The sequence below is a fragment of the Drosophila tropicalis genome, unplaced genomic scaffold (genome assembly GCF_018151085.1).
Source record: "Drosophila tropicalis isolate 14030-0801.00 unplaced genomic scaffold, ASM1815108v1 contig_158, whole genome shotgun sequence".
Taxonomy (NCBI): Eukaryota; Metazoa; Arthropoda; class Insecta; order Diptera; family Drosophilidae; genus Drosophila; species Drosophila tropicalis.
Window position 1 is genome coordinate 14,031,958 of NW_027172602.1, and position 20,683 is coordinate 14,052,640.

Here is a 20,683-nt window from a genome sequence, read left to right on the forward strand (position 1 = left end):
CGAAATGTAATGCCATTAAAATGCGAATTTAACAATTAATTTTACTAGTATCCAGTACAATCTAAATCATGATTTTGAAGCGCCATAACCCGTAATCGAACAACTAAAACCAACTTCACGCTAAAAAGGATAGAGGAGAATAGGTTTTTTGGTGTAGGAGGAGATAACTCCAAGCTCTTGTCTAATTGAGATTAAGAATAAACATATGCTTCTATGATTGCTCCCGTTCTTTTTAGTTGAAACTCACCCAAAAATGTTGAACAGATATATTCGGAAATTTGATTTCCCGATCTGCTTGATTCGCTAAAGTGTGATAGCTCCTTGTTCAGCATGCGCTTGAACTAAACAGGAAAAAAAAAAGAAATAGTTTCGATTAATTTCAAGGACTATGTTATTTGGGTTGAATGGAGATTACCTTAAGGGAAGCCATGTCGGAGACACTCCGATGTGTTTGTATGGTCTCCAGTTGATCCAAACACCAGTCTAACTCCTCGATGGTATCGGTGGCCAGGCGTGTGTATGCCTCATCTCCTTGGGCCAATTGGACGCCACTGACATTGCCGGCACGTCCAACAGATGATGATTGAGCTGGCCGCCTGGATCTTGGTTGATTAATAAATGGTTTTCCACACACACGCACGCACACACACACACACACACACGCACGCACACAAGAAAAAGACACACAAACAGAGAGAAAAACAGAGTGGGCGGGACGGTGGATAGTGGGAGGGACGGAGGTGGAGGATTTCATGTTATGGTATAACAAACAAACACAATTAAAATTACAATAAAAAGAGAAACAATTAAATGTGGTTAGCATGAAACAAAAGGGAAACAATTATGATCACACAGCAAGAGAATGAAAAAGGATAAAATAAACGCAATTGATAAATGCAAAAAATCAGTGATAAACGACAATCGGTGGTGGCAGTGGTGGTGGTGGAAGAGAGTGGGATGAGTGGAAGGGAGTTATTTTTAACGATTAATACAACATTGAGATATTTTAAAAGTTATTTAAAATGAAATGTGTACAATAAATGAGGCACACACATAAGTAATTAGAATGAATTAGGCAAATACGAGAGAGAGGGAAAAAGAGAGAGAGAGAGAAAAACAGGGAGAAAGGAAGAAAGAGAAAAGGAGAACATATAGAGCTAGATAAATACAATTGGAAATTGTGTACAATTCATAATTTTCATTTTAATTTCGAAATACATTTGATAGTCGAAATGAATTACATTTTTATGTCGGGACTTTGGCTAAGCCAATTACCAAATAAATGAATTAATGTCTGAATACTCTCATTGGTGAATTTTTTATCAACTGAACTATCGGACAGGCTTAAAACGATATGTCGTTATGGAAAGCCTTAGACTGTTTGCTTGAAAAAATTATGGGGGAATGAAAAAAGAAGCCTCTTCAACCAATTTGGTAAATATCTCAACAGTTTTTCTTTTTTTTTTTAATTTATACTGGAAATGCATGTGATTTAGTTGTTTAGTCTATTAGGGTATTTAGGTCTTTAGAAGTGGATCTGTTGTTAATTCCGCAACTAATTTTACAATGGTATTAGATATATGTACATGTATGTGACTGGGTGAGGGGGTGGGGATGGGTGTTGGTTGCTTTTATTTATTTGGTTATTGGGGGGTTATTCACACACACAAAGTTCGGATGGCGGCGGCCATCCAATGAAATGAAAACTTCCTGGTTGAATGACCCCCCTGTTTTTGGCAACACCCGCACACCACCCACAGCCAGATAAACACTCATTGAACTTAAACAGAAACGGTTTGAGCTAAATTTAAAGTTCGTCGGAAATAGAGAGACAGAGCAAACAATTAATTTCAAAGAAAGACAAATTCTCTCAAAGACCACGCAGAAAAATGAAATGTCTGCAAAAATATTTAAATTGATATTTTTAAAACATATCGCGTCATTATTTTCTGTTGAAGTCGAGTGCCTGACTGTGTGAGGAATTGTGCCGGGGTTTCGGGAGGAGGGGCTTCTGTTGAACCTTTTCTTGCTTTCTCTGGTTTATTTTTGGCTCATCATTAAAAATCTTTTTAATTATTATATGAAAATGTTATTGTTGTTGTTGTTACATTTCTGTGGTTAATTAATTTAAAAAACAAATAGCAACACATTGACACAGCCGAATAGAGAAAGAGGAAGGGAGAGAAAAATTTGGAGAATAACACCGAGAAACAACAGCGAGAGAGAGAGGGAGGGCGAGCAAGAGAGTGTGTGTGAGAAAGGGGATAGGGAAGCTAGCAACATTTAGTTAGTATTTCAGGCATGGAATTGTTAATACTTAGTAATAGGGCCAACCAGTGGTCTCAGTCAGGGACGGTGGGAGGGCAGGGGATGGGTAGGTATCCAAGGTCACGGTCGCACACTTACTTGTTTGATGCTGGAACATTTGTCAGACTTAATAAATTGTTGCGCACTGAACGTAAACTGGCTAAAATTTGGGCAAACGGCGTCACAATGAGATCCTCGCCATGGCTGTAACAAAGAGAAAGCAGATGCGAAATTTTTAATAATTGTTCATTGCACCAACAATATACAAAAGCATGAAATGCTTTTGGGAATCAAAATATTTATTTCTTTGCATGTATATCACTATTTACCTTCAGCAAACCAAAAAAAAAAAACCAACGAAAAATGAAAAAAAAATGAATGAACTCATGCCGAAACTATTAATAACGAGTGTGATTAAACATTCGCTACTCATCAGTTAAATGTGTTACAATTAAAATTAAGCAAAGGGATTCTTAGCCAGGACCCAGACCACACAGTCAAGTCAATTTTCAATATAGTCATGCAGAAATTACCCAAGTGCAGAAGTATTGTATCTGGATATGATTTATTTTGATAAACCTTCACCTTTCTAAAGTCGTTCTTACGCTTTACTTCTAGAAAACATAAACAATTGAAAAACATGAAGTAATATTATACTTATAAACATATTGAACTCGGATATGGCGTTTTTTGTCGCTTACTTCGGGTTCAGATATCGATGCCCAATCTTAATCCCCGAATACACTATAAATCGGCTAATGAAATGCTATTTTAATATTCTTTTGTCTTTCTTTGTTTTTCCGCATGCCTTTTGTTGTCTGGCTTACATGGGAAAGTTTCCAATGCACATTTAATAAAGAGTACCAATAAAATGTTTTTTTTTTTTAATTTATTTTTTCCGAGACATTCAATTTAGATATTAATTTATTTTTCAAATTTGATTCAAATTTAAATGGCAAAATGTTAAAGCAAAACCTACATATACATACACATAAACCACCACCTTAATCCTTATATATGTATATATACTTATGTATGTGTGTGTGTGTGTGTGTATGGGTGGAAAATAAAAGGTCAGTGGCTGTCCCAAAAAACAATATAAAATACATATATGTATGTATATAAGAACCAATAACCCTAACTTTTCGCATAACGAAGCTTAAATATCCTTTTTTTTGAAAGAGGATGAAAGTAAGAAATGTCGCCTATTACCTGGCAAGTATTTATTTCTTTTCGAATTTCATTTGCATCTTGGAACAAATTTCTTGAAAGCATTTTGTGTTTTTCTTTCATAAGTTGTTAATCAGCTTTTTCGACCTTATCAAATATTATCTCAATCACATGTATACACACTAACTTCTGTTAGGTCATTGCAGAAGGACTCTTTTGCCAAGTTTTGTGTCTGCGACGAATTTGCTCCTTTTTATTTTAACAGCTTTTGCAGAATTCCATAGAAAACCGAAATGGTAAAAATGCTTTTGGGCCACGAGCCACTTGGTTTGAACATTTTTATCTCTGTGTGTGTGCGATTTCTAGCTTCGTGCCAAGAAATAAAAAAAGAGAAACGTACAAAGACATTGACAAATAAAAAATGGCATAAATTAATAATAATAAAATAATAAAAAGGCAAAAACAAAATATTGTACTAAAAATAAACAAAAAATAAGTAAAAATAAATTAGAAAAAGTTGAAAACTTTTGGTGACGTCTTCAACAGCAAGCACTGCTAGAATGGCGCCAAAAAATTTGTCTACTTGAAAGAATAATGAGGACATATATGAAGGATGTCCAGAGAGAGACTGATCGAACTGCACTCCCTGATTTTGTGTCGTCTGTTCAGGCTACTCCAACAGCTAGCCATAGATTATATGTAGTTCGAGTTAATAGTTAGAACGAATAGTTGAAGTCTATTTAGACTTTATACTTTTACATTTGAACGCAAAGAGACATTTGCCACAAAGCGATAAGCAGTTGTTGTTCAGTACGATGAGAATGAAAAATCAGTTCAGCTTTTGAAAAGACTTTTATACATATAATTAAGATATATATGTAAACTTGTATTTCTATATTGCATTGAAATTTTGACGCATGTTTAAATTGACCTCCTCTGCGGCAAGAAGCAACAACAAAAAAAACAGTGAATGCCAACTCATTTACCACCACTTTGAGGTCGATCGGTTTCCTCCTTTCCCCCTCAACAAACCGCCACTCACCACTCAACACTACGCCACTCCACTCCACCCTCTCAGCAGTTTGTTTGTTTAACATTTGTTTGCCTGATTTTTGGCACGTCGCTCAATAAAACGTAAAAATACATATATGTATGTATGAATGTATGTATATATTTGTGTATTTGTATGAGCTTTTATATTTATATGTTTGCCAATATGTGCCATCCAGCCAGCCATCTATCCATCCATCCATCCGGCCAACCATCCAACCATCCATCCGTCCATCCATCCGAAAAGGCAAAGTGGCAAGTGTCTCTCTCATGCATCGACAGGCCCAAAACATATACTCACTTACCAAATATCGGGCGAAGGGTTAAGGACTTTCGAAATACCCTATTCTAAATCATCACTCTGCCGCCATTCAGAGACTTTGCGGGGCTAAGTCGCAGTTATTTGTCCACATATGGCATATACCCAATCGACCATCTCGGCCTACAGGGTAAAGCAAAACAAAAAAAAAAAAAAACACGAAAGAAAAACATAAAAACCGCAAATGAGTTTTGGACTCCCAAAAAACAAAAGGCGAGCTACAAAATGACAGGAAGGTGGCGGCGGCTCCATCCTCGTCACATCATTGTTGTCGGCGCCGATGATGTTGCCCCATCTGGGGGCAAGGATGGGGCAGAGGGGTCATTCGACTAGCATTCCTAATGCATCAGTTCAACAATCTCCTCAAACGCTGTTGTTTTTGTTTATCTTTTCTAGGGGCGACCGCCAGACAAATGTATTTCGCCGCTGATTTGTCATTTCACTTTTGACGCGTCGCACAATTTTCCTTTTGCCTCCCGGCAAATTCAGTTATTTTGGTTATTAATACTACGACGCATTTTCAATGTTGAAAACAGAATGATTCATTTCTTTCGCCCCATACCCCACGTCTATAGTATTTGCCAAACAGAACTATGAAACCCAAGCAATTTACATTTAGCATAATTGTTTAAGGGTCGTTGGGTAAATGACGGATGGATGGCAGAAGGGAAGTCCAACGAGATTTCAACGATTCAATAAATAAGACTCAGAGTGCATTCCCAGAAATATTCTCATTACGAGTTTCATCTAATTAATAAATTATTCACATACATATGTTTATATTTTTTTTAGTTTAAATGTTTAATCAATCAAATAAGTCTGTTTATTTCTTTGGAATAATTGAGCCCTAGAGTCATTGTCCCTTTGTTTAGTTTAATTAGTGTTTGTTATCCCTGAGATTTGAAAAATTATTTTGACAAACGTTTTGCACCTTCTACAATTGGTGCTTTTATCTCTGACTACAATAGTCCTGTTTAAATTCCGATAAGCAAAAGGTTTGCGAACTTGTTTGATTCGAGTTCCGGATATGCCCCTAATTGGGCTTAGGTGGTCCCCAGCCCGTCTAAGTTATAATTATCAATATTCTCAGATGGTTTGATAAACAATGCATGTACCCATCCATTCGGTAAGAGTAGACGAAAGTGTGCAAGTTGTTTAAAACACTTGAGAAATTTGTTCTATAAAAAATTTGAAAGAAATCAACATATGATCCAAGCAACAAGGCACAAAACACAAGAGGGGGCTGACACGCACAACTTCTAAGTGTGTGTGCGTTTGTTGTGTTGTGCTGTGTGGAAGGTGGGGAAAGGGGCATACGCCAGAATACATACACAGATAGATCATAATTAATAGAAATATGCTTATTTGGCCACGATGGCGGCGGGGGGCAGAACGGCTTCTTCTTCTGTGCTCGCTGACCGCCGCAAGAAATATGCGAAAGCAGCTTGTTTAGTGTCATTAAAATGGAATAAAAATATAATATTGCCAGAACCATAAATAAATAACGTATATGTATGTATGTATGTGTATGTATACACGCACACTGTTACACTCACACCCACACATACGCGCACACTTAACTATTTTAAATGCGACCCATAAATGGAGGGGAACTCATCTTCCTTTTCCTATATTTTCTCTTGTAGCCCTTTTCTTATCTGTTTTTTCTGTTTGTTTTTTGCGTTACCTGCGCTGAGATTTAATTGAGAACATATTATCCCGATCGGCCATGATTGTGACGGCCAAATCGTCCTGCATTATTGATGGTATCATATTGAAGAAACTGTGAACTCGCGGCAATGATTGCGACGAGGCTGAATTTTTATTCAGCATTTTGAGGCGGTCTTTTCTGTTGTTTCCACAATAATTTAAAAACAAAACAAAAAAAAAGGTTGTAAAAAAAAACCACAACAACAATCACAATGAAAATTTTTAATATATTTATCTCCACTTGAACATTTGATGGAAGGTTTTTTCGCTCGGATTTGTTTGTAGTTTTGCACTGTCACTGATTTAGTCGTAATGGTAGAGAGGTAAGTTGTGTATACTATATAAAGTATATTATTTTTTTTATGTGTTATGATCGAAAGCGATTTTATTAAATTTTGTGTATTATTTTTCTTTTCGAATTTTCCACAAGCGCGCGCTGTTTGAGAATGAAGCGCGTCCCGCGGCGTGGCCAGCGAAAATACAGCAAAATACGAAAAAAATAACAACAAGAAGCAAAAAAAAGGAAAAATTAATACAAAATGAAAAGCAAAAATTCTACTAGATGACGACGGACAACAACAACGACGACGGCGACGACGCTAGAAGCAGCTGAGAGCAACGTAACGTAAGAAACAAATTATATTCATCTTGAACAAAAATTCCCGTGTGTCAAAGCATAAGATCGACTCCTAAGATACCCAGTACAGGGGTGTTCAATATTATCAGCATAAAAGTCCTTTAAAACGAAACCCGAAATTTCTGTGATAAATATCCGAGGCACTAAACTTAAACAGTAAACGATCCTTGAGCTGAACGGAAGTTATCCCTTCAACTCATTCGAATTCGGTATAAAGCTACCAATCAAGTAGGGATGTGTCATCGCGTTTTCCGATTTTTCTGGGGCTTATATGGACATGCTCAGTTGTTGCTCTCGACGTACTACACAATTTAAAACCCACAGGGTATCGACAAAAAAAACCAACCAAAAAAAAGCCCAAATTGCTTTATGTGTATGTGTGTCATTTCCATCATTTTGGTGTGGCTGTTGTTGTTGTTGCGCGTCTCGCTTGCTTTTCATCTTCATCTCGGCTACATTTGAGAGGCAGGCAGACAATGAGTATCAGCAGCAACAGTGTATACAAGAACATGAACAGCATTTGCTCAATCGTCTACAGGGTCTTGGGCTTGAGGATCAAATTGAAGAGATTTCCTGGTAGGCACCATATAGACAATCGTGTTACAATTTGATATATGTATATTTCTCTAAGCCAACCCATTAAAAACTGAGACAAATTTGTCTATAGTATGAAAATACAAACTCTGACCTGAAAGTTCAGATGCAAACTAAGTATAACTCAATTTAACGCAATGAAATGAAGTATTTAATAGAACTATATACATATGTACATTTAATAGAAACTATTAAGAGTAAAAACACCCTGTTTACGAGATGGCAGATGTGCCCTAAAGGCCGTGTCTCAACCATTTGTACGTCCTTGCGTGGTACATCATCGTTCATTAAACAGATGAGGGGGTAATATAGAGCAAAAGCGAGGGGTCACATTGCCCGATGCCTGTCTCTCATAACATACATTCATACGAAGTGCCTCTAAATATACATATACTCTAAAAAAGGTTCCAAAAATTTGTCCAATCAGCATACCTATATAAAATTGACACAATGCAAAACATAATTTGATTCAAATCTATTAAAATATCAGGGATTTAAAAATATAAATCATGGGAAAGAGATATTTTACAAAGTACTGCTTTCATTTATTTATCTATTTACGTAAAGTAAAGTGGGAGGAGACTAAGAATTCATTAATAGTGTCATAAATCTCTAGAGATCTTTAAAGGGTATTTCCGAATTCGCCACGTGAATGGTTAAATGAGGAATGAGTGAATTTTTGTTGCGGTTATTTGATTTTCCCCCGTATGCGTGTGTGCAAATTAATTTTATTCTAAAATACTACTTCCCTCTTAAATCGTTCGCTCTCTGTCTATCTGTCCGTATCTCGCACACATTGTTTCTCCTGTTTGTCTGCTCTCTCTCTATTTCTTCGCATGTCTCTCTGGTAGGCAGTTTACGTCACTTACCTACGCTAATGTTTAATATGTAAGTAAACTTTTTACTCATGTCAGCCTCGGAATTGTTATTTGAATGTTGTTCGGCGTTTTGAATGCTTGTGGATGTTGTTGTTGTTTAGGAATTGTTGCTGTTGATTTATTTTTTTTTTTTTTTTTTTTTTTTGATTACCCTTCATTAGCATTAGCAGCTACAACAAATTGAAGACAATTTTAACTAAGAAAGATAGAGAAGGAGAGTGGAACTAACAATTTCTAATAATAATTCTCCTCTTTTCGTCTGTATTTTGAGCGGTTTTTAATTTAGCTAAACCATTAGCCTTCTATTTTGTTTTCGTTGTTGCTTCTCTGCATCCACTTAAACTGATAAAGCTTTAGGTTTGTGCAGGCAGTGAACCGGCCAGACGGACGCAGAGACAGAGTACGAGAGAGAGAGAGAGAGAGCGTGAATATGGGGCAAGTATTACTCATACGCAGCGTGCGCCGCAAATCACCACAGGCGGTCGATTCTTGTATTTATTGCTGACTTTTGTCTCTCTGATTTTGATTTTCATACCGATTCAGTTCTCGGTGTTTGTATACACACATATATAAGCTCGAATAACCATGTATAGGTACATATATACTTATAGAATCGTATGTATATATTATATATTAGATTTAAGCCACTTCGCATCGAGTTCACTTAATTCATTCAAAATATTATGCAATTTATTTATGAAAATCACTGAAATTGGCAGAGAAATCAGCGCGTGATTTGTATGAACAAGAAGGCAAAGCTTGTGACTTATTACCACAAGTGCGAAAGAGACCATCAGAAGCAGAGAACGAGAAAAAGAATATATATTATATGTTTGGGGGAAACGAGTGGGATAAATCTGCTCACGTGAAGTTCACATAAATATTTTTACATACGTATACAATTTATTTGAGAGTAAATTGAATTGGACACAATAAAAATTGTATAGGCAATGAATCAACTTGGTTAGACAAAGTGCTGGATGCCTTATTAATTACAATAAGTTTGTAAAAGATTTGAATTAAAGCTTAAGAAAGATTTGAACTTTCTTTTTAAAATGAATCGAATTGAAGAATTATTGTTTCAAGTAAATAATAAAACTAGTTTTCATCTTCACGGTTACCCTCTGGCCAAGAAACTAGTTCTGTTTAAATTCACATTGAAAATAGTTCGTTAATAACATAAAAATGGTTTCAAAATCTATGCACTGCATGAAAAACCATTTTTTCTCTGTGCAAATAGATAGATACAAATCCGTGAAAAGAGAGAAGGCATGTATGTGTCTATGCACTACATATTAAGAGCTGTAGAGAAGCAGCTAAAATTATGTGACCGCATTCACAACTGCATATCCGCCCACATACACACACACACACGAACACTTTGACAACGCCAATTGAGGCGGCAAATTTAATGCACGAGAAAAACGTATTTCATATTAAGTTAAACATATTTTCATTTTAGTATTCGTGGTCATGGGTTTTTTGCGCTTTTTTGCCGATTCTTCTTCTTCTTTTGGGCTCAACCATTTTTTCTTGGGTGTCACGCTGCGTATGAATAATATGAGCCAACAGCAAGTACGTTACGTATACGCCCCACTATCCCCTTTGCATAAAAGAATTCAGCGGGCAGCGGGAGTTCATCTTGATTGACTTTTGCCAGCAATCAAATATATGTACATGCATACACATTTTGGTATTTATTTATACATGCAGTCACATACATATTACATGTATACATACATACATACATACATATGTATAAGTGTGTAGGTTTGTATGAATATTTTGTTGGGTGACTTTTTCTTTTGGCACTTTTGCTTGGTTTGGCAGAGGACAGGAAATAGGAAATGTTTTTCGTATTTTAATTAGACCATGAGTCATGAGTCACACACATTTGGTTATGTGAATAGACGAATATGTATTTATGTATGGACATATGTACATATGTACATAAATTCTATAAATCTGTTACTCAAAATTTTCCGTTGCATACTTTTAGGATAAGTTGTAAAAGAAATTTCTGATCCTGGCAAACTAATAAATGCTTTAAAACCTTTACCTTAAAAAACATTAAATTGTCAACTGCAAAAGCAAGTAAGAAATAAGTATGAATAATGGAAAAAATCCTATATATATTCATATATAAAATAGCGTCAAGTGTCTATAGGTGGGGAGAATATATATATATATACATAGGTAAAGCAGGCAAATAATGCAAATCACAAATGAAATGAAAACTATAAATATATAAACAACAAACACAGGCAACAGGCAATATCAACAGTGAGACTTAATTTAAATGGTGAGTCGAATACAAAATAAGATGATGGATAAAGACAGATAGAAAGATAAGGAAAGAAAGCGAAAGTGTTTCAGAAAGATATAAAAGACAATCTCCAGATTATACGTACGATCTGTCAATGAGTATAGAGGCCTCCTGTTCTTTAAACCTGGAACAAAGGGTTACACAGAATCATAAACAACGATAATACATTTAACAATTATTAAAGAAGTTTTGCTAGACGTAAATAGATATAAGTATGTTTTACTCTATACATATATATACGTGTATGTATATATATATATATATAATAATAGTAGAGTACAAGTTAGAATAGAAAAGTAGAGTAGAGTAAAGTAAATTAAAGATAAAGTAGCAAGAAGTCAAACAGAATGATCGTGGATTTTGGAGGGAAGGGGCATTAATAAGTTAAAGGATTACAGAATCAGAATTTTCCGATTAACAGCAAATCAACAACAAAGTCCAAAACAAAGACAGTCCAACTTAAAATTGTACATTAAAACTTATATATTTATGTATAGGTACTAAATGTATTTGTATTGCGGGAAGTGGGATTTGTCATTATCATAAAATTTCAAAATTTCTTTTAGTTGCTGGCTAAAATAATTGACGCATATTTTATTTCATACGTAAGCTTAAAAACAAAACAAAAGTAAAATATTAACAATATTTAACTGAATTAAAATGCCAATTGAATCTCAGTTGTATTTTTTCGATATGTATGTATGTGGCGCCCTAAAATATGCAATAATAATAATACAACACCCACATGTTAAATCTGTTTAATTGATGCGTCACGTGGGGAAACATGAGAAAAAAGTGATTCGGTGTGCGAGATTGGGAGTGTCTGTCTGTGTCTGTGTGAGTTTTTGGCTAATGTTCTGACGCAGGCAATGACCCCGTCATGTAAGATAAAAGCGCATCCTGATGACGTCATTGTCCTGCGCACGTCACAACAACATGGAGAACCATAGTAAAAATTGTGAAAACAATCCACATCAAACAAGAACAAATCCAAACGACAAGCCATCTGCACAAAAGTCGAAGTTGAAGTGGTGACATTTAAGCACTTGATCCCCCCACAAAACCGACAACCACATTTCTCCTTCCCTTCTCCTCAATTCTATGCTTATACATGTGTTCGATTGTGCCCTGCAGTTGCAAATGCCAAAATGGCAAATTAAGTAAGCTTACGCAATAGAAATCGACAGACAGTACTATACAATATTCTTGATTTACTTAGTCTTTTCACAACTGAAAAGACCTCTCTCATTAGGTTGCCAAATCTTTTCCACCTCTCTGACTTAAAAAGAAACTTTGTTCAACTTTATTTCACTGCTGAGTGTGGTCTTTAATTAAAACTTGATAAACTTGTATATTTCCAAATGCCAAGAGCATACAGCTGAAATAAACCTTAGCTTGTCAAACACCACCTTCGCCTTCTTAAACCTTAGCCAAGCAACCAATTTTGTCTAAGCTTACCAAATTACCTGTTACCTCTTGTGTTTATGTAATGACTTAGAAACCTCATTGATACATCTGAGTTACATTTTACCTAACATTATTAAAATTATTGCTAGCTGAATCATAGCTCATTCAGCTCGTTTAAAGTGAAAACAGCTCATGTAATCTTTCAACCCCTTAATTGTATTTTGCCTACCACAAACAAGGGTAGATTGTGTATCCTAGTTTCTTGCCTCACTTGGCTTCTTTACTGACAACTCCGAATTCCGACGCATCTATTCCAAATGTTCCTCGATGGGTCAACGTTTTTTGTTTGTTTTTATTTTCCGTTTTGTTTTCTAGAAGTTTTGCAGTTTTCGGACATTTGAAAATTAATGGCGTCACAAACAGCAACTTGTAGTGGATAAATTGCAACGGCATTTGCATTTGTTTGCTTAAAGTTTTAGAGTCAGCGTCAGCGGGTGGCTTCTGGTTTTCTGTTTCGTTCAGTTGTGAGTGGGTCAGGAGACCCAAACTTCCTTTGACCTGAATGCATTGTGGCATTGATAACCTTTCGCTGGTTGCATATATTTTGTATTGCTCTAGCATTAGTTTCTCTTAGTCGGATAGATTTCATATACTGTCAGCCTTTGTCATTTCAAATAAGAAAACATTCAAATAGAAATAGAAATTTATGAAAAGTTTTCTCAAAAGAGCCAACGCAGAAACTTGAGGCACTTGAATACGTATTTTGACGAATTGCTAGTTTATTTTCGCCAAGTTGACGACGACCTTCACATTTAAAGGACAAGCCTCAGACAGGGCAGCTAATTATTTGTTATTACTGCTGAAATCTTTATGATTTGCCTCTTTACAGAGCTAAAACTTTTCGAAAAGTTCGCTGTGCTTGTATGTGTGTGTGTGTGTGTGTGTGTGTGTGTGTGTGTGTGTGTGTGTATCTGTGTGTGTAATTGACAGCTCATCAACAACATTGTTTGAAAGTCAACAGGAATACATATTCAATTTGATTGAAAGGCAACGCAGCGGGCGCTGAAAGCTGGCTCGTTGGCGGAGATGGAAATGGGATAGGAATCGGGATTTGGGCAATGGTATTGGGAAGGTAAACTGAAAATAGCGTGCCATTCAATGGAAAAGTAAAATGTACTTTTGCTTGGTGGGTAAGAAAACTAAACCATGACTATAAAGTGGAAATCATATCTTGTTAATATTTTGATTGAATGTTAAATTTATCGAATGATAAAAGCAAAGCTAACTAGATTTTATGTTTGCAGATAATCGAAGTTCGTTTTCATTTGGATTATTCTAAACAAATGCCAGTTATCCTTTCGTAATTAACACCGATTTGCGACTGTGAATAGATTAATAGTTTTGTCATTATTTCAAATGCCAACATTCAAGGGTAATACAATTTCGGTACAAGAAACAAGCTCCTCTTAATATTCTGATTATTTAACATTTTTATTTTATACATTTCGACTTAAATGCCAAAAAATATTTATGCAATTTTTCATTTTCAGCTAACGTAATTTAGCTGTTTCGGTTGAATGTTGAATCTATCTCGGACTCTATAGTTAGACACGAAGAATGATAATGTGTGAAAGCGAATGTGTGTTATTGTGTGCGTGGTGGGTGCTGGGGGGCAAGGGAAATGTGGTGGCAGCTGTAAAAATCTACAAAATTTACACCCACTTTGATGATGCCGTTATTCGATGTTGTTTTGTTGGTGTTGTTGTTATATGTGTAATTAGGTGTTATTGTTTTTATGTGACGGGCAAAAACGCATAAAACAAAATACGAAAAGAGCTTGCCAAAAACTAATACCAGAAAATGAATGAGCAACAGACAGACATATACACAGGAGAAGACAGGGAGAGAAAGAGAGAGAGACAGAGAGAGAAAGAGAGACTTGCTATAGTTCTAGAGAGAAGGAGAAAGAAAGAGCGGGGAAAAACTGAAAAAAAACATTTCCGGCCTTGTTGCCCAGCCATGCATAAATAATAATTGAGAGAGCGAGAGGCACTAAACGGGAATGAGAATCGGAACAAGGCATACGTAGTGGGATACCAGCAGCAGGTGGACGCAAAGCCACAGATACAAACAGATGGTTGGGCAGGGGGGCACCAACTGACTAACTAATTGAAGTTGAGCTTCTCGCTTCTAGGCTTCTTTCAGTTATTTGCCACACATTGCATCACAGTGATAGAAAGACCGAAAGAGAAAGGAAGAGAGAAATAGTGATGGTGAAAGAATGGAAAAGGAATGGGAGGCGGGAATAGGAAGGGCACAAACAAATATGCAACATTCTCAAACGCAGCAGAGCTTTTTGCATAGTTCTGAAGTTTACCCAAGGCAAATCATCACACGGGGTATAGGTGTGTGTGTGTGTGTGTGTATACCACCACACACCGCAAAAGCCCTCATGTGGAGTCACATCAACGGCAACAAAAACACCGGAACAAAAAACAGTGTTGCAAATTTTCGCATGTGTGCGTCAGAAATTTGGGGCAAGTTTTACTACTACGTTTGTTCTTGCTGGGGGCATATATCGCATAGTTTTCCAAATGCCTCGAAATGTTGCTCAGTGTTGAATATGAATTTGTTTCAAGGGCGTAGCCAGAATTTGGTGCGGGGAGAAAGAGCAGATTAAACCTGGTTGATTGAAACTAATTTTTTTGTAAAATTTTAAGTTAAAAGTTTAAGTTATTGAAAAAAAAGAAGAAATTAACGAAATTTCAGCTTCCACTGCCCAAACCTGGATACGCCCTTGATTGTGTGTGTGAGTGAGCATGAGAAATGTTTGAAATGATAAATAAGATATGAAAACTGCATGAGGCATGTGTGCAGAAAAATCAAACAAAGTAAACATCCGAAACTAAAAATCAAAGTCAGATGTCTGCTGATAATAAAAAAAATGAATCTTTCCGAGCAGATCATTTCGATTTTCTTTCATTTTAGGGATAAATAACTTAAATGTTAACACATAATTGTCTAAAATGCATTCGATCTGTGCGATGACCAAATAATACAAAATCTTTGTTCTATTCTGTTTGCTGGCGTTTTTGCATTCCATCTTTGAACTTAAAATCAAACTCACACATACAAGTTATCTCCTTCATGGTGTATAAAAATAAGGCAGGAAGAGAGACAAAATGGAAACAAAAAATGAAAAAGATTGAAATTGCGCAAGAGCTAGAAAAACTGGGCGAAATTACGTTGAAATAGTTTCCGCATTTTGTTATATTCCAATGAAAGTTTCACAAAAGAATCAGAAGAAATTCCTATTAAGGAAATTGTAGTGAAAGGGAAAAGCGAAAGCAAAGCAAAAAGGGCCGTATGTAATAACATCTGTGCTAATGGCCATGAAAATGGGTTTGGGGATAAGGAAATGAGAATATTTGTAATCCTACGGCGACAAGAAAAAGGTGTGGAAAGCGCAATAAAAATGCCAATATGTGTGTAGGAATTGGTGTGTGCATGTGTGTGTGTTTGTGTCCTTTTTATGCATTAACCAAAATATATATAAGTCGAAAGAAAACAAAGGTAATTATAGTCAAGAAACTTCTTCGGTCGAAAATCAAATTCAATTGGATATGCAGCTCCAATATTTGAATCGATACAACAATAAGTAGTGTATACTAACTATTTAGTTAGTATGCAATGAATCGTATAGTTATAGCTGTTCAGAGTGTGATATCGTAAAGAAATATATAATTTGACTTACCTTTCACTAGCAATGCTTGAATTTCTCGACATTGATTTCGGAGACATTTCGAAGTCCGAATCGGAGCGATATAAAAATGATTCGCGACGTTGCGGCAAATTCTGTAGAACCAAACCAGCGCTGGGTGAGCCGCCTTCAAGCGGTGATCGGGCGCCTTGGCCATTTTCTACATCGAAGCTGTAACAAAAAGAGATTTAAATGGATTCATAAGATTCATAAATCGAAAAATTCGCTCAATGCCCAAAGCCCAAACTTAAAAATAACGTATCCAAACCGCCTAGATAAATGTAGAGAATGCATAAAAGAAGGAAGGAGAAATGGCAAGAAGTTAGCCAACCCAACACAACTCGACGAACTTGACGGAAACGGAAACTAGCCTAACAAGGAACCTTAAAAGTTTTCCAACTCAACGCCGAACCCTTGCGTGAACAGGCATGATGTTAAGTTAATACTAAGACCCTTTATATGCCAAAAAAAATGGGGGTTGAGAAAGTAGTGCACTCAGTACTCACTAAATTTTTTTGCTTTTACTTCACCTGCAAATTATTGAATCCATTAAAGACCTCCAAAAGAAGGTAACGCAAATGTCTCGACTTTTTCTTCCTACGCATTATTTTCTGCTGATTTAAAGACTTATCGATCTGGGACAACCCACTCGTCTATAGCTCCATTCTATTTTGGATTCATATCAGTTTCTATGGCATACTTTTGGGACTTAAAACTTGATACAAGACAAGATTAATTTTGAGGCTTAAATCGACTCGAAAAATAAACAATAATGTTTAAAAAATAAATTGTGACATTGTTTTTTTATTTGTTATTTGATTCTACTTCGTTCTGTTGTTTTTTGCCCAACTGGCAATGGCAACAGCTGCGATTTAAAATGATGTCCACAAACCGCAAAACGAAGCACAGAGAGTTGGGTCATAATTAAAGCAAAATACTTTTCATAAGACACTTTCCGTTGTGTCGTTCCGACAACGTTTTCTAAACTTTGTTTTTTTTTTTTTTTGTTTTATTATTATTTTTGTTTTTGTTGGTCGACACGCGCAGCTGTCCCTTGCTTTTGCTTTTGGCAGCGGCGAAAAGTCGTAAAGAAAAATGATGTTTTAAGTAAAATTTATATCGGGGTCATTAAGTAAACTTGGCACAAAGTTGACGACGTCGCTGCGATGTTGGTGCTGTCGATGTTGCTGTTGCTGTTGTAGGCGCGAGCAACAATGTCGCCAGTTTCCATGGCATACTTTGTGGCGCTCTGGCAAAACTTATAGCAGTAGCAGTAACAGCAGCCTTTGCAGTAGCAGTTCGTACATACATAGTTCAGTTTAAGTTCTTATATCCACTATCGCCACATAAAGCTAAAGGGTATATCAAAGTCAAGAAAAGTAAAAAATGTTGTATTTTCCAGTCGCAACTTTAAAGTGTCCTCTCATTTTATTAGAGGGTATCTGAAAATCGACCTTCTCTTCATGCCATTAGTTAATTTTTCTCTTTGTTTGTAGTTTTAATGGTGTTATGGACACTGTGCTTCCCTCGAGTTCATTTTTGTGAATGCAAAATGAGGCCATTTATAGCAAAACAAAAACTATCCAAAAACAAAGCGTGGATTGTGGCGAAGAATAGTGGCAGAGAAAGGGGTAAAAAGCGAATGTCTTTTTTGTTTGAGTTTTCTTTTCTTCTTTGGTTTCTATTTAAACTTGCTGTTGTTGAGTTCAAAACTTTAATTCATAGCTCCAAACAAAGCATTTTCATTAAGATAGGCATTTTCAAAATGGTGAAAGAGAATTTACTTGCAGGATTCTGAATTGATTAGCAAATGACTGATAGGAAAATAAAGTTGTGAAACTTAGCTGGTTGGTTCTTTGCAATCGATTGATTGGAGTCAGTCCAAATTGGTTCATTAGATACTGTCATTGTCATTAAAAAATTGTAATCCAAACATTTTCTGTTTAAGGGCCATACTCAATCAGAACGAGAGATGCAAATCCTTTTCCTTAGATGACAGAATATCACTTACTTACTTTAACACATACTCAAAAGGCGCTTAGTCAAACAAGCATTCACTTGTGACTTTAACAAACTAATTAAGTTGGCATTGGGCTTAGGACGTGGTCTTACTCACAGACACATTCATTCACTCACTCATTCCGTTCCCTCTTTGCACTTTGACAAAGCTTATCCCATCACCTTATGTGTGCTATGGCAAACAAGAATGACAATACGCTCCACTTACTCAACACTCATAGGGCACACACTCAAACACTCATATAATCAACATACGTCGTTCATTTATTTGCACATATAATTAGGCGCAAGAAGTGAGTGGGATAGAGAGATAGAGCAAGTTGCCGTCGGCCACACACACACACGCAGGCACACACATACATTTATTTACATATATATCGCTGCACAAAACAATGGCAGTCTTAAGCCAGCTATCCCACTCACACAAACACTCCCATTGCCACACCCATTTTGCCACCGCCTCATCAGTCACTACTATCCTTCATCAGCATCCGGTTTTTCCGCTTCTTCTCTCCCTCATAGCACGCAGCAGCTAAAATGCGGCGAATATTTGCCGCTAGTGCGGAATCCTTCTTGTTCTTTCTCCTAACTCATGCATGGATATGCAGCATTTTCTTTCCTGTAATTGTTTTTGCCGCTATGCAACACGGCATAATGCGATCTGATGAGCCTCAGCATAAAATTGTTTTCCACTTGGCCACGCCTTCAGGACCCACGATCTCCATTATTCTATAGGCCTGCTTAAAATTCACTTCAATATTCACATTTGCTTTAAGTGAATAACACTTGCAACTTTGTGAATTCTCTTTATTTTGATTGTTGGTGTTGTACAGTGGACACTCGCGTATTATTGTCCTCGCCTACTGTCTACTCGACTGTCTGTTCTTTTCTCTACCCCATTCTCATCACGCTGCTTTTGTTTTCTTTTCATTTTGCCATCGTCCTGCCTGTCCGTATTTCTACTGCTGCTGACAAGCGAGGACGCATTTTGTGAAGTGAATGCAAGTGAGTGTTTTTGGTAAGTGACTGCAATAACAGGAGCAGCAACAACAACAAAAACGATTGTGAATTTGAATAGAAAAGTTACCACCACCAACTCTCCATCCACTTCCCACATTTCTTACCCCTGTTTGCAATAATTAAAGTTGTTGCTAAGTTTTTTTAGATTGCTTAATTTTCAAAATGGATTGCAACACTAAATGCACGACCAGTTGAAAATCATCGTATAACTGAACCAATATAAATACAATAAACCTAAATACATACAAAGTTGAGATAGCAACTGTTTTCGTTTTATGCACTTCCTTTTCCAGTTAACAATTTTTCGGGTACTAAAAGAAAATCTTACAGATACAATTAATTTAAAATGAGTATTTGTAGAGTTTAATTGTTATCCTTAGCAACCTTTCGAAAATCAAATCACAAATTACATATATTAATTTAGTCATTCACGCAAACACATAGTCAGTTTTCAGCATTCAGTAGTCCTTTTGGCCTCAATGTCATTTCTTAGCTCATTTCTCGAAATCCACTTTGCACCCGCCTGTCATCACTCAGCAGTACCACGGATTGGTCTAAGTGCCCATCTTCTAGTTCCACAATATGCCGCTAGTTTTGCCCACAAGAGACCTTGGACCCCCTCAGACCCTAACTCAAACGTAAATCCAAATAGTCGTCATCATCAGCGTCTGCCCAAAGAACCAAAATAAAAAAAAACGAAATAAACCACAAACATACGAGTAAGTAAGAGAAGAAGAGTGTGGGGAGCAAAACGAGAGTGAGAAAGAGAAAGTGCCTGCCGAGGTTGTCGGAAAAAATACTGTCACAAGGCCATTAACAAAAGCCTGAGAGTGACTGACTGGAGGAGATGAATGGATGCAACGTCAACATATATACATTTATATATGTATATGTATGTATATAAAACCGTATTAAAATTCCGAGGCAAAATGAAATGGGGGCAGAACAACTGCCATGCCAACTGTCGTTCGCCTTGGCTGTGTTAATATGTTTTAAAAGCAAGGTGAGATGCCTGATGCATAACGAAGAGATAGTTGCCGATTGGTGGCAGAGCGAGAGAGAGAGGGAAAGAGAGCCATAAAAAAGTGTAGACTGGCAAAAAAAGAACTAAGACGGAAAGGACCCGCTGATTTTCTAATTTCATTTCATCGCATCGTCGGCGTAGTGCATTGCTGCCGTTGGCCTCATCCTGACAAATTAACACTCCAGCGACAACATTAATGTATGTACATATGTTTGTATGTACATACATACATACGTAAGCATGTACATTGTCCACTTTATATTTATTTGATTGACACTCACATCAGAATTTGCTATTGCAATTTCGAGAACTGGCTAATTTCAATTATTATTTCAATCAAACAAGATTTCCGAGCCCAAACTAGGCAAAATGAACGGTATTTGTAAATAGCAATGCAGTAGAGTGTTACGGATTTTAGTGACACTGTATGTGTGTACAGTTGATCAAAAATAAACAAATCAA

General features: G+C 36.5%; 1 protein-coding gene across 16 annotated transcripts in view; it reads right to left on the reverse strand.

The window, feature by feature from the left end:
• Positions 1-20,683, reverse strand: part of dnc (phosphodiesterase dunce) — a 161,790-nt gene that overhangs the window by 5,988 nt on the left and 135,119 nt on the right. For 6 of the 16 annotated variants that reach the window (XM_068283568.1, XM_068283564.1, XM_068283569.1 and 3 more), the window contains 5 exons: positions 16,153-16,329; positions 11,077-11,115; positions 2,407-2,511; positions 416-602; positions 248-341 (listed from right to left, as the gene is read on the reverse strand). In XM_068283568.1, the coding sequence (XP_068139669.1) occupies positions 248-341; positions 416-602; positions 2,407-2,511; positions 11,077-11,115; positions 16,153-16,329 (602 nt within the window). Of the gene's footprint in view, positions 1-247; positions 342-415; positions 603-2,406; positions 2,512-3,134; positions 3,153-6,533; positions 6,766-11,076; positions 11,116-16,152; positions 16,330-20,683 lie in introns of those variants that run through there. The other 10 variants (XM_068283566.1, XM_068283571.1, XM_068283574.1 and 7 more) reach the window with 7 other exon arrangements.